This window comes from Stegodyphus dumicola, chromosome 6 (assembly GCF_044657685.1).
Source record: "Stegodyphus dumicola isolate Sdum_Otavi_A_Nest chromosome 6, ASM4465768v1".
In the NCBI taxonomy this organism is placed as follows: domain Eukaryota; kingdom Metazoa; phylum Arthropoda; class Arachnida; order Araneae; family Eresidae; genus Stegodyphus; species Stegodyphus dumicola.
Genome location: NC_140773.1, coordinates 226110101 through 226125214, shown reverse-complemented (window position 1 = coordinate 226125214; position 15114 = coordinate 226110101). Strand labels below are relative to the sequence as shown.

The 15114-nt window shown below is 33.7% G+C and overlaps 1 protein-coding gene across 2 annotated transcripts in view; it reads left to right on the top strand.

The window, feature by feature from the left end:
• The window catches only part of LOC118185734 (lachesin-like), an 898780-nt gene that overhangs the window by 837060 nt on the left and 46606 nt on the right, over window positions 1-15114 (top strand). For both annotated transcript variants that reach the window (XM_085819606.1, XM_085819605.1), the window contains exon 6: window positions 11764-11889. In XM_085819606.1, the coding sequence (XP_085675732.1) occupies window positions 11764-11889 (126 nt within the window). The remainder of the gene's footprint in view (window positions 1-11763; window positions 11890-15114) is intronic.

The following is a 15114-nucleotide window of genomic DNA, read 5'->3' as shown; positions in this document are numbered from 1 at the left end:
CACAGGGATGTTTCGGCCTTCGTCGCATTGCGCTCCATGCTACTTTTTCAATAAAGCTTCTTTTTATCCCTCTGATTTCTCTTTTAGTAAGTGTTGCTTACATTACTCATGTCCTTACTTACGTATTGGGGATCTTACGGTATTAAATGTGTTGATTTGGAAAGCTTTTGTACAAACTTATATTGAAAAAACCGTCTCATCCTTAATTTTTTCACACCAGCGTAGATTATCTAAAAGTGACTTGTCTCGTTAGATACTTTTATAAACATTTATTGTGTCCCACAGTCTAAAGACTGTTAATCATACAGATGCTCCTTTTTGAGTTTGGAGACTGTGTTATCGAAGAGACTGCGAAGAACACTTTGTAAGGTATTTTCTGCCCCCCTTTCTGCACGTCTTCGTGGTATAACTTAAAGCACGCTCAACGTGTATTCGGGCAGGGGGGGGGGGGTTCGGAGTTTGGATTTTGGCGAGGGTATAGCGGATTTTTTCAGTATCCTGACTGAAAACATTCTAAATGACTCTACAGTGGCGCCCGAATTAAAAAAGTTGTGGATAATAAGATTTGACCATTAGGTCCCCTTATCTCCATTCGCTCCTTAAGGGGACGGTGCACTTTAAAAATTAGTTTTCTTTTAATTTTAAATTTAAGCAGAAATTTTATACATATACATATTATGACATCAGTTTATGGATATATGTTCAAAATTTCAATTTATTTTAAATTAAAAAATTTTAAAACAAATAATTATTTTAATTAAAGATTTAAAATGCTCCTTGCGTGCTAATTTTCAATATTTCTTCCTAATTTTTCCTTTAACTTGGTTATAAAGACTTGGCAAACGTTTTTGTGCATCCGTTATTGAATAGGATGAATCAGAAATTTTTAAAAAGGATTTTTGTGGACTTAAACCCAGTTTTCAGAAAAAAGTCATCTTTTGTTAAACATTATCACAAGTTTAAACTTCTTAATAACTTCATATCCAAAAATGCATACACAGATCTACTGTAACATATAACAATATAGTTTTTTCCAAATACCATTCATTTTTAACTAAAAATGAGTCGCATGGAGCATTTTCAAATTATAAGAACAGCGAAAAAATTTGTTTTGAGAAAACCGAATTTAAAGTTTTTCTTCAAATTTACTTTTAATACATGTTCATGAAAAACAGCAAATTAACTTTAAATATGAATATATAGACACTAGATAAAATTTTCGTATCATTTAACTATTTTTAATCTCATAATATTCAATTTGAGAAAAATAAACATATCGCAAATTGGTATGTGATTCGAAGTTAGAGGTAGAAACAATTGATGCATTCTATCCAATGAAACTTTTAAAATTCACCCGCATCCTATGTTTTACCTTCATTTGTTACATTTACATTACCTTTTAATGCTTTACAATAATTGTTACTATTTCTGTTTTTTTTCCCAAGCAGGTAAACTTCTCTTTTTGCTTTGGTTCAAGCGACGTTGATCACTCTTTTTTGCAACGAGTAGGGAAAACCAGTTCGCTTCTTCCTGCTCTACGCCTATAGCATTTACATAACCAAAGTTAAATTCATTAACAGTTGTCGGTACTGAAATTTCTAGCCTTTTTTTAAGAAATAAACACTTCTTTTGGTCAAATATATAAATTATAACATCAGTAAATAACTGTTGAAATGCAGTTTTTACATTTTCTCCAAATTTTAAAGGGCAAAGTTTACGCTGTTTACACATTTTAAATGCTTGTAACTTCTTTAAAAATTAGAATATTTAAAATCCATATTTTGCATATGATACTTATGTGTCTCATTGTACTTATGTGCATTATACATTGTACATTATACTTATGTGCCTCATTGTACACAAGCGCGAATTGAAATCGGATCACAAAAATAATTTTGTTTTCAGGATACCTAACAAATGGTTTTACATTCCTGAAGTGCTGAATTACAAATGTGTATTTCAGAATGAAACTTCAGAGAGTTATAGCTTTCTTTCCGATGTGAGTCATCTTTTGTCATCATCGCAATTATCCTATAGAAATATATCACTTTGGAAATGCAGGCTTCATCGATATTCTTGATGCATTGTAGTTAAAGAGGCACATCTTTCGATGGATTGATATAACTACTCTACATACAGGGTAAATCGGAACGAGTAGCCAAAATTTTAGAGGGTAATAGAAGTCAGGTATACGAGCAATATTCGTCTTAGAAAAATGTATGGTGAGGACGCAATCGTTGAGAAGTCACAGGGTAGTTTCCCACTCTCACGTTAAAGAATTAACGCAAGAATGAGAGGAGATACTTCAGAAAACGTTTTATTAAGAGAACGTGATCATAGAAATTGTTTAAGAGACTTTCCGCAAGCTGTAATAAGGCTTCAAACCTGCGGGACAGGGGATTGACGCACATTTACAAAGACCCCAGACATTTCCCGAATGTCGCAGGCAACAACGGCGATCCTGGCGACTAGATCCATATTAGTTTCAATGGGGCACTCGTAGATTAGGTTTTTCATGTGGCCTTTCACAGGAAAAGTCCAAACACGAGAGTTCCGGTGATCTTGCTAGCCAAGTTATGGGACCGCTTCGACCAATCCATCGGCCTAGAAATTTCGTAGTTCCTATAACCCGCAATCCTCTCGGCCATCCACGGTAGAAAATGCCGTTTGAGTGCGAAGACCGACCCTTTTTATACTATTTATTTACCATGCCACCAAGTGACACCCCGTTTGCGTTCCGACCGTACATTCTATGGCGATTATTTGTCGTATACGTACTTTCTATCACCCGTTTAAGTTTTGACCACTTGTTCAGATTCACCTGTATATCGGAGTCTGTTTCTGTCCTATACACCAGATCACTAATATGGGAACGCAACAAACTTCATAAAACCGATAAGGTGGCTAAGAAATCGATTTCAACTCTATACCAGCAAGTCATACTCAGGACTCTAAAAATAATAAAGCTATCAAATTCTCTCCCTCTTGATCACATGCTACTGTAGTAAAAATAGTCGGCTACCGTTAAGCAATGTCCATTGTATGCCGCTATTATTCCTAATCCATATCGATGCTATGCCGATGTCGTCCTGAAGCATTCTGGTCCTGTGATAACTCTGTGAAGGTGATAGATATGCGTTATTCCCATTAGTCATTATTACATCATTGCCAAAATTTCTATATTTTATCGCGTTGATAGTGTGCTTGTAAGTAGTGCTTATCGTGTAGCAGTATCAATCCTGTGCCGGTGTTAATTCTACGCTGTGGCATGCATCACTTCTGTGATGTAGGATGTTTTGAGATAGAGATTTAAAATTTTTCTGTCGGTTTAGGGAATACTAATTAAATCATGCAATAAGGCTGTAGATTCTTTGAATGCTATACTTACGAAATCAGCCTAACCTAGTTTATAAGGAAACGGTGTGCAGCACAAGTAAAATTAACTTCACTCTACGAAGTAAGAAAAATATTGTATCACATTTCAGCGGAAATATCCGTTTTGATTGCTCCAGAAAATATTTTGACATTTTTTGTTCGTGTGACATCTGTACAGAATAAAGGATTCGTTTTTCCAAAGTTGATTTCAAATGGATTCAAAAGAGATTTCTTTTAGTCTGTACGTACGTCCTTATGTGTGCTGCATAAAAAACGATTAGCCGTAGAACATTCAAATTTTGTATGTGGGACTGCTTTAACATCTACTTGTGGACTTCTCTTTTTTTGTTCAATTGGTAGCACAAAATTACATTTACATACCCCTTATTCGGTTTAAAATTCCTTACCCGGCCCAAATTTTTTGCAATCGTTGATCGTAGTAGCACTTCCAATTACAGAAATGTTTTAAACGAAGAAAATATTCATGTTTGGGCTATGTCAAATTTAAATAAAAATTAATTTCGAACAAATAACTAAATCTAACAATTAAAACAGTCTTCCAGTCACTATACTTACATCTGGGAAAATTTTGAACTCGTTAGAAAAAAAAATAAAATTACGAGAAATTATATTTATCGCACTCCCGTTAGACAAATAATAGCCGGGATATTTAATTTAAAAATTTTCAGTTTTTGATGTCATTTTCAGTTCCCCTTGAGAAATTTCCCTTTAATTTAGAAGAATTCGAAGAAATAAGTTTAAATGGAATACAGAAAAAATGTGTATAATTTAATAGGACGTAGAAGGAAGTCGTGTAGTGTCCATCACTTTTTTTTATCTACTTCAGGATTTTTATTTTTATTATTTGTTTGCTTATTTATTCAAAAATTCATAAAATGTTTTATGTAATAATCTGCACCATTTTCTGTCAGAAAAGCCACATTTAGTAAGCATGACCAAAGCTATGAACATATTAATAATTATTTCAGGCGTATTTTACGTGCAAAGATACTACAAAGGTACTTGGTTTGGTTTAACTGATTGCGGCAAAGCACACTAGGGGTACCTGCTTGCTTTCGTTGAAATCTTTCTCAGGGAACCTGACTCGTATACACGTTACACATGGGGAAAACCACGAAAACGCCCATGCAGCTATCACGTTCACGGAATTCGAACCTTGGACTGAACTACCATTGTTCAGCGACTTTACCGTTCGGCCGTTGCTGAGCCGCTATAAAGCTACTGCTTTTATGTCAAAAAGTATCCCCCCGGCTTCGTGGTGTAACGGTTAGCACACTCGGCGCGTATTCGAGAGGTCCAGAGGGTCCCGGCGAGGGCATTGCTCATTTCTCACCTCTTCTGCTTTAAAAAAAAAGCTTATGTCTCTACAGTGGCACCGGAAGAAAAAAAAATGGTGGTGGATGATAATGCTTCACTACCAGGATTTGGCGATTGGGTCCCCTAATCCTCGTATGCCCTTTAAAAGAGGGAGTATATAAGGTATGTTCCCCCTCCTTCCAGCATGATTTCGTGGTGTGACGGTTAGCACAGTCGGCGCATATTCGAGTGGTCCAGTGTTCGAGTCTCGGCGAGGGCAATGCTCATTTTTCACCTCTTCTGCTTCAGAAAAAAGAAATATCCCTACAATATTGAGAGGTAATAAAGAGGTAATAAATCAAACATGTCTGCTCATGATTGTATGACAGTTTGGATCTATGTACTGTTTAAACCCAAATAAATGGGAAATTTACAGACAATTTTATCTTTCTAAGTTTTCGAAGAACATGAGCGACGTCTTTGCGGCAGTGAAACGGCCATTCAATCTTCACAAAGTGAAGTGAAGTTCCTTCGATTTTTCTCGCACATATGCAGCGTTACACCCAATAAAACGGGGAAAAAATAATTATACATTTTCCAAGACATGACAAAACAATAGCTATGGCTTAGAAACTAACTTGCTGTTTATTGGATAGTTGCCACAAACATGCAAGCCCCACGGTGATTCCCCTCTCTCCCTCCCGGGGCTAGTTTAACTTTTAATTAATTAGAACTACTTTATTACACGACACGTTTTCCGGACATGGCCTGCGAGGTTCGGCGAGCTGTGAAGCGGATACCCTTTTAATGGGGTTTTAATGTTTAAAGCGAACGACCCGCGTCTTTTGCTGTTATTTTCTTCAGATTCGGTTCAGTTTAGCTGCTCCAGGATTTTTTTTTCTTCTGCTTTTAATCTTGCTGTTTTCCTCATCTCTTTGCAGCTGATATTAATTGATCTCAGCTCATAAGCCAAGTTGAGAAGCTACCATTGAAAATGAATTTACGTTTGTGCTTCAGTAAGCAAATGGTTTAACGCTAGATGACGCTTTATCCTTTTTTTAATTTGCCATTTTGGACGAGCCTCGGATATTATTACTATCATAAGGACGCTATTCTAAAGTTCGGTTATGATTTTTTATTGACTTTAATGCCCATTTTGTGCTAAATTAAATGACAGCGAAAAAGCTATGCTGGAGATATGGTAATTGTTTTTGAAAAACTGCTCAATTTTTTTTTTCTTTCTCACTTTTTTTTGGTTTAATTACAAGTGGTTTAACGATGCTTAGTGAACCGAGTTTAGCTTATTTCATTTGCATGAAAGCGTGCATCATTAAATAGTAATTCAGTGATTTTTCTTTATTTTATATGCCCGCTTTCTTTAATTTGCTAGCAGGTAAAATTCAGTACTGGTAATTGGAGGTAAAAATGTCGAAAATGGTATTGTGAATATTTATTTACTTTTTGTAAAGAGTTTTCGGAAGTGAATGTTTTCGCCTTAATCGGCAGCACACTGCAACATACCAGCTGGAAAGTAATATTTTCAAAAAGAAAATCGACACTCCAAAACATAATAATATTTTTTTTATATTTTATTTATAAAATAATTTTTGATTTAGCGCGGTTACTTCAATTTTCTGCATTTTTAAATAATTGTTGCCGGTTATAAAAGAACTCTCAGAAAAACTTAATGCGGAAAACAACAGCTATTAAGCAATAAAAATGCGCATACTAGTAAATTTGCCAAAACGAAAACGCGATATTTAATCCTGAAAGTTTATTCTGAAAATTTTCTTTTATTTCTCCAATACTTGCGGCTATTTATTTGTTCTTCTAATGTTTAATTTCCTTTAATTCATTATTAAAATGGTCCAAATATAAAATCGATTGTTAGTCAGCACGAAATCTGCCTAATCTGGGAAAAATAAATGATTTTCAATTAACTTAATGACTGATTATTTTGTTATTTTCCTGATATAAATGCAAATTACTTTATGATTCAGGAAAAGACTTTTTTTAAAATAAGTCTTCATATATTTTTAGCCCAAAGGGGCAATTTGCACAGAACAGAAAGGCTATTAATTTCGTTTTGGCATTTTGCGTTGATTCACTGTAAACGGAAAATCACTTTTTAAATTGTTGCCTCCGACTTGTAGAGCCTGTATTATATTCAAAAATGTTAAATAATGAAGAGCCTGCATAAATGTATGTATGTTTATCGTATTGTGATAAAACAACGGTACCTAGAGCCATCCAATTCTGAATAATGAATCCACCCGAATATTCCCATCTGGGAGCCCGAATTTATTTTATTATCTATTTAACATTTTGTAAAGCATTTATGAGTTTTCGATTAAGAAACTCAATGATTTCAAAGCGAGCAATGGCAACACTGTACGAGAAAAAAATTATCTCCAATGCGCGAGACTGTGTATCGGAAATTCTAATGATATCCTGTTTTGCTGTTTTTAAATATTTTATAATATTGCTGATGAATTGCATTTAACGGTTTAAGTACGAAGAACATGATATTTATGAGATAAATTATATTTATGAGATATTTAGGCGTAATATAAAATCTGAAAGCTTTCAGTTTTTATTTTTTATTTTTACTGTTCTGATTAATCTCACTTGTCTCATATCACAACAAGCCTAAGAAATTCATCGCAGCAAAGAGGCAAATCGTGTCTGTCGTTGGAAAGGGGCCTGGGCATGACACAGGGTGACAGTACGACTTTGCTCAGTCCCCCCCCCCCAATTTTGAAGAAAGGTACCCCAAGAGGACGGGTTCGAGTGTTTTCCAAGCCCCTCTTTCGCTACTACTAACTCATTGAGAAGACTTTCGGCTCGCCGCCTATTTAGAGTCCCCTCATGCCTCATAGACACTATACATTTTCAAATATCAATGCCCGCTACAGGATTCGAATTCGGGCTCTTCAGTATGGTAGTTTTAAGGAGGCATTTTTAGTCAAAACAAGTAGGTTTGTTTTGCTTGGTTGAAATCACTTAACATAATAAGAAACGAAACGTTATCTAAATCAATAAATTTTACTTTAGGTTTTAGTTGAAAGTATAAATACGGATTCAATATTTAACGAAATAAATTCTGTATTCTTCTGTCAGATAAGAGGCCTTTTTCTTGAAAACTTGCTATGGCATCCACCTCATTACTTAGTAAATTAAAGATTGTTAACGTCATATTCACAAAAAAAGCAATGAATATACTTTTAATAACAACGTGAAAAGTAAAAATACTGAAGCACGTGCTTTTAACACCGAGTAAATGGATGTCTATGTAATATGTATTGAAATTGAATAAATGCAGTTAACCACTATGTTAGCTGTAACCGTAATTCCATCCTCCTACTGCTTTGCAGTCATTTCGAGAAGCAGAAATTGCTATAAATATCTCGCGCGGCCAGTTGAAAACTATTGAAGGCGAAGAGACAGCATTTGCTCTCATTTCACAACAAATAAGACGGTTGCACACGTAAGCAATCACACCCTCTCCTCAACAGTAATTCCGTCTAGGGCACTTACCCAAGCATTCACATACTTTCAAGGCCCTAGAGCACACTAAGGCAAGGCAACCGGCAAAAAGCTTGCTATATAAGCAAGCTAGGCTCGGTGTATAGAGGAAACTGAAACCGAATTCTGCTGTCAGTTGTTTAGTTAGTTGCTTAGTTAATGTTATTGCGAGCTGTAGTTCCGCGTGAAATGAGATAAATCCGAGTTAGCTTTCTCTTTAGGTGTGCATTGCATTGCGTTGTGTTTAGCGTTCTTAGTAGTTTGAGGTGTAACTACTGATTATATTGTGTGATACTGTGAACACTTGTACGAATATCTCTGAGGAAAATTCCAGCGTTCTGTTATATGGCTTGTGATAAGAATAAATTTTATTAATGTGTTATCGGGCTTGTGCATTCAATTTATCGCGAACTCGTACGCACGCAACAATATTTTATTAGTCACGGTGCGATAAAGGTTCAGATGTTTCCAATATCAGGCACAGTTTTCTTTCTGTAACTAAATAATTTTTAATCGTGTTCTTTATTTCCAAAGTCAGGATGCTCTTAGCAGTTATTTTAAGCTCCTGTGAATATTATGAATTCCTTTAAATAAAACGTGCAATTCTGCTTCAAATCCTTTTCTACCTGCTCTGTTTACTTTAAGGTAGCTTTACAATTAAAGCGCACAGACATATGCTTTTAAACAACCGGCGGTGATTTTCCTATCGGCTTTCTATGAGTACTTTTTCCTTTTCGTGGTAATTTTAAATCAATGGCAGACGCTCTGAGGTTTGCTTTCGTTTCAGTTATTTGCAGAAGTAGCTTCAGATATATTTCCTTTCTGAAACCAGTTAATAACATTATCATATTTCAAATTATCAATAAACTACAAAAAAAAAAAAAAAAAAAAAAAAAACTGAAAGGTTTCAGATTTTAAATTACGTCTAAAGGGGCGTTTTTTTAATGTTTTGTGTGTTACCTTTATTTATTCAAAATCTATGTTCTTTGCACTTAAACCATAAAATTCAGTTCAATAGCAATATCGCAAAATAATTTTAAGATGAGTCTATCTTTAGAATTTCCGATATACAGTTCCGCGAGCTAGAGATAAAAAGGTTCTCTCCCCGTAGAGTGTTGCCATGGCTCGCTTTGAAATCCTGGAGTTTGTTAATCAAAAAATCGTTAAAGGTTTACAAAATACAAAATCGATAATAAAACAAATTTCAAATTTGGTCTTCCACATGCCCATATTCGTAGGCATGGACCTTATAAGAAACAGACTAACATAAATGGGTTTTCTCCCTCGTCTGAGGCGTTCCCGGCTGTCTCCTTGATCACATCCGGAGGAGTAGGGACGACTTGTAGAAATTTAACAGTGGTTGTCTATTGCAGCGTGTATAATTGTCAAGAAAAAGCTGATTGTAGCGCTTCATTTCACAAATTAGAATTTCTACATACTTTTATTTTTGAAATTGAGATTGATTTTTAAAAATTTAGCATATTTATCAAGCATAATTAACGTTCCAAATAATTATAAAGCTACTTTAGGGCTTTAAGTTTACTTTAGGGCTACTTTTAGTATACTTTTAGGGCTGGCTATTTTTTTAGCATTTCCTATGCTGTAAGGAAATTTGTAACTACTTGTTTTAGAAAATAATATTTTTAATCTGAACTAATAGAAAATTTCAAACAAGCAATTTTCTCTTGCAATTGTTGTGCTTTTCATTGGTGTAAATAAGTAAAAAATATTAAAATATTTAAAAACGAATTTTTGAAAGTTTTGTTTAAAATTCTAAATTGTGCTGCTCTTTTAAAGTTATAGATAGCACAATTTCTATAAAAGAATTTTATTTCAATTATATTTCATAATACATCACAGTGATAAACACTTTTGACTCCTTAATAAATTTTATACATTTAATTCTAATATTGAAATTGTATTTAAACCAAATAATTAATTTTGCTTGTATTTTATAGTGATTATTTTTAAATTTATTTTTAGTTCTGCATAAGTTTTTTTTATTTACAGTTCATTTAATTTATTAGCCCAAAAGGGCAGTAGCCCAGAAAGGCTGTTAGTTTCGAAGCGGCATTTTGCGCTGTTTTACTATAAATGTCCGTGTCTCCTTGAAAATTGTTGCTACCAAATATTATCGCCCTGTATTATATGTAAGGAAATTAAATAATGAAAAATCTGCATGAATATATGTATGTTTCTTGCATTGTGACAAAAACGACGGTATCTAGAGCGATCAAATTTTGAATAATGTAATCCTCCACCCGAACATGGGCATCAGGACGGCCGAATTTCGAATTTGTTTTAATCTATTTCATATTTTGTAAAACTTTAACGAATTTTTGATTAACAAACTCAACGAGTTCAGAGCGTGCACTGAACGGAAAATAACAGCTTTATCTCCAGTGCCGAAATTCTAAAGATATGCTGTTTTCAAATGTATGTGGTTTACGGGCGAAGAACATGCTATTCAATAAATATAGGTAACACACAAAACTTTAAAAACAAGGTTCCTTTTGGGCGTAATATAAAATCTGAGTGCTTCTAGATGCTATTTTATCTTTTTTTTTTTTTTTTTCCCCGTCATTACGCTTAGAAAATTTTATGCTCCGAATTTTATGAATTATTAAAATAACTAATCCACTTCAAAGTTAATAATATAATGATAATATAATCAAATAAATATGATCGTTTTGTAATGTTATTATAGTTTGCAAAATCACTGCCTGAAAATGTTCATTAAATTAAAAAAAAATTATCAGATCTTGTTTAATTTTACCTTATTTATTTCAAGTCTACTGGAGCTCCTTAAACGTTATTGTTCAAATGTCCCCATAAAAAGAAATCGAGAGGAGTCAAATCTGGAAACCGAGGTGGCCAAAAGATAGATCCACCAAGTCTAATCCATTGTATGCCAAATGTTGCATTCACGTATTGACGAACATCTAGGGTTAAGTGGGCTGGCGCCCCATCATGCTGAAACCACATGCGGTTTCTGACGGTGATTGGATGACGTTGTAGCAAATCTGGTAAAACTTCTTGAAGGAAAATGAGATAACAGGGGCCATTGAGTCGCTGTGGCAGTAAGTATGGGCCAATGAAGAAGTCATTTACAATACCAGTCCACACATTGATACTGTAGCGATCTTGAAATGCATGCTGTCGCGTTGTGTGTGGATTCTCATTTGCTCACACATGGCAGTTGTGCATATTAAAATTATCGCGTGTAAATGTCGCCTCATCTGTAAATAACATATGCACAGAAAATGAATTGTGCCATTATAATCTTCGCATTTCATAGTGAGTTTTGAAAGTATTGCGTTAAAAAGGTTATTATTATGCTTTAAATTTATTCTATACAATTTAAATTAATTTTTGATTATTTAATCAAATCGATACAACTTTCAAGTATCAGATTTAACAAACTGCTGATTATTTTATTAAATTGATACTTCTTCATTGATCAAAAGATACTTGTGCAAAGATATTATATAAGCATGTATTTCAATAAAATGATCCCGTTTATGAAATTAGCTCTTTTATTTACAGGTTCTATGAGTGGAGACTACTTGAACATCAGCAAAGCGAGTCGTCTTCACATGGGGGCTTATCTGTGCATAGCTTCCAATGGTGTTCAACCTTCCGTCAGCAAGCGAATCATGCTCAATGTGAACTGTAAGTTTTGTTATTCGAAACTCTATCCATCTTTTACCGAAAACACTATCTATTATTTACTATCTTACAAAACTCTGTTCAGCACTAACTGAAAACAGGATCAGTTCGAAAGGGAGAATTTCTTTAGCAGGAAATTCCGTCAATTAACTGTAAACTGAAATAAATATTAACATTTTAATTGCATTTAAATGCTATATTTTGAAATATGTGTGCAAAAGAGGGTAAACATTATTCGAAAATTTATTAAAGGTAGGTAAAAGAAATGTGTTTGCTAATAAATTTCTAAAACCTTATTTTTATTAATGTTATAGAAAATATATATCATTATCCGGCAATAAGCAGATTATTATTTATATTATAGAGTTGAAAGAATACAAATGGATTTGTTTCAAAAGGCAGCTACAGCAGACATCTGTACAAATGACACAAAACATTTTACGTAGAGAATTGAAATCTAACTGATACAGATCAGATCAGTTACAAGTGTGTGTCAAAATACAGTCATAAACAATGCGGATAAAGCCCTGGCGCACTAACCATCAGGGCCCTCGATTGGCAACTGGCACGTTTAGACAATCAGCTGGAAATTTATTTATAATTTTAAAAAGGCTACAAGAAATATTACATGAAGTTTACAAGAAAATTAAATGAGTGATTTTCTGCGAATCCTTTTAAGTTTAAAAGTTAAAAACCGTTGTTAGATACAACTATCAGTAATAACACCCGAATTTTAGCAAGTAAATTAATACACGAACTACATAAAAGCAAAAAAAAAAAAAAAAAAATCTAAGAAATTAATACATTGAATATGAAAGAAGAAATTAAAACTAAGATGCTAAAACATCGATTGGAACAAGAAAGTAAACAAGGGAAGTAATCGTGAAAAAATTAAACAATTATGCAAAAAAAAAAAAAAATCTTTTTAATAATCTTCCCCGTCTGGAGCCCCACAACAGAACTTGTCAAGGGAAAAGTGTTTTGAAGCTCCATACCTGGTCAGTTCAAAAGAGACCCAAGACAAATTTCGTTCTGACATTCACTCAGCCTTGTAAACGCAATGCTTAATTTATTTGTCAAAAAATTATAAAAATAAGAAGTCTCATCGAATTGTCTCTTTTCTCTACTTGTCTTAGCTTTCTAACACAAAAAGGATAATAGAAATATGTAACATGCATACAATGACACAAATAAAAAAACGTTTTGCTTCAAAATATATAAATAGAAAATATCTGTGGATTCATGCAAGATTTTTGTTTTACAATGTAAAAAATAAAAACTGAAAAATTCAAATTTAGGCTCTTAAAGAGTTAAAAGAGACAGTCCTGTGAAACAACTTAAGGAGTATCTCGAAAAACTGTAACGAAAAATGTAAATAATAGACTAAGCCTATGTAAGAGAATGCTAATAAAACAGTAACTATTTTAATTTACGATATGTAAGAAGAGAAAGAATACAAATGGAATGTCAGATTAAAGAAATCAGATTAAAGAAAAGTCGACCAGGAACGAGGTAGTTTGCTAAAGTAAAAACATATGAGAGCAAAAACCTAATAAGTAAAAAATTTTTGCATTTCATATGAAGAGGTTCTTACCTAACTGAAAATATACATCCTTAAATATCGCTTTGAGACATGAAAATCGCAGTTTGAATTTCTTCAATCGGCTCATTAGAACAGGAGATACAGAACTATCTTTTTTTTTTCCGTGCAGTGTACATCAAAATTTATTCATTCAAGTACTCTACCAAATGGCTTACAATATTGAGCAAACTGCAAGCTAGTGCCATATGTAATAAATGTCACCGTTTCGCGTTCGATCTTTAAATTTTAAGTTTTCCTTTTAACTGAAAACCTCCTTGTAAAATGCAAATAACGCATTTGGGGAACAAATAATTCTTTCCGAAAATTATGTTTACATCTCATATGAATTACAATCTTATAACAGCTTGTTAAATAACAAGCCAATTTGCTTAAAATTATTTTGATTTTTCAGAAATTACAAACGTCATAAATATTGATATCATACAGTAAATAATGCAGTAAAATCAAGTCCTGTTAGAGAATCAAACGAAGTATTCCTGTAAGTCGACTTGTAAAAATGCACATTTTACTTGTAATCCTTCAGCAGCTATGATTAATCGGTTTAATTTATTTCGCATTATTAAATGATGCATTTAAGTAACGTAGATAAATATCTGAAGCGCAAACTTAAAATGTATTAAAAATACATGTTTAAATTTGCGTATATATGTGTTTCCATACGTCTAAAGCTTTTATCAATTTAATTTACTAACGTAAACTTGCTCTCCTTTTCTTAGTGTACACCTAGATCAAATTCCGGAGAAATGCCGGAGACAGGGAAGATATTGAATTGATGTTTAAATTATTGCAAAAGGGAAATAATGTTTAAGTCATTAAGAATATTATATATCCATTATATCTACATTACAATTCTACTTATTAAATGTTCAATACAGAGTGATTCTTTTAGAACTGACCGATTTCATTGGGCTGTAATTTTATTAAAAAAGTATCTGATTTAAATGAAGTGTGTGGTAAAAGATTCAGAAAGGATGAAAATTTAGTGATCCGTTCGGATTATTGATATGCAACGCCGAAAAAAAGAAGAAATATCAAAAACTGCGATCGGTTTCTCTGCGTGTCAGAGAGCTGCTAAATCATCCAGAATGAGACTGTACAAAGTAACGAAGTTGTAGGAATTGCAAGACCCTGATAAGGCGGAAACGGGTGTAATATTGTGAATGGTTCTTCTTGTTCATCAACCCATATCCCCAATATTCTGAAGCTGACATGGTTCACAGATGAAACTTGTTTTCACTTGTCCGGACATGTGATTAGTAATAAATTTGAATAAGAAATAACGTAGATAACTTGATTAGATAACAACGTAGGTTACAGTCATTTTGGATAAAAGTCCAGCTCTGTCCCCAACGGACAGGAAAACGATTCCTACATGAAAAAATGGAGAGGGTGCTCCAAACTTTCACCGTCCCCTTCGATATCCAGAGCAAAAAGTCTTCTTGCCGCCACTGTCCTTTTCGTACTTTTTCTTTCCTTTTTTTTATTGCTTCCGTCCAACAAACCAGCCGGGGATGGCTAGTGATTGGTCCGTCGGACTAATTATTTCTTGCCTTTATCGGACTATGGGCATTACACACTCCATTCAGATAAAGTTCGAGTCTGGTGCGTTCTGTCTGCCACTTGCA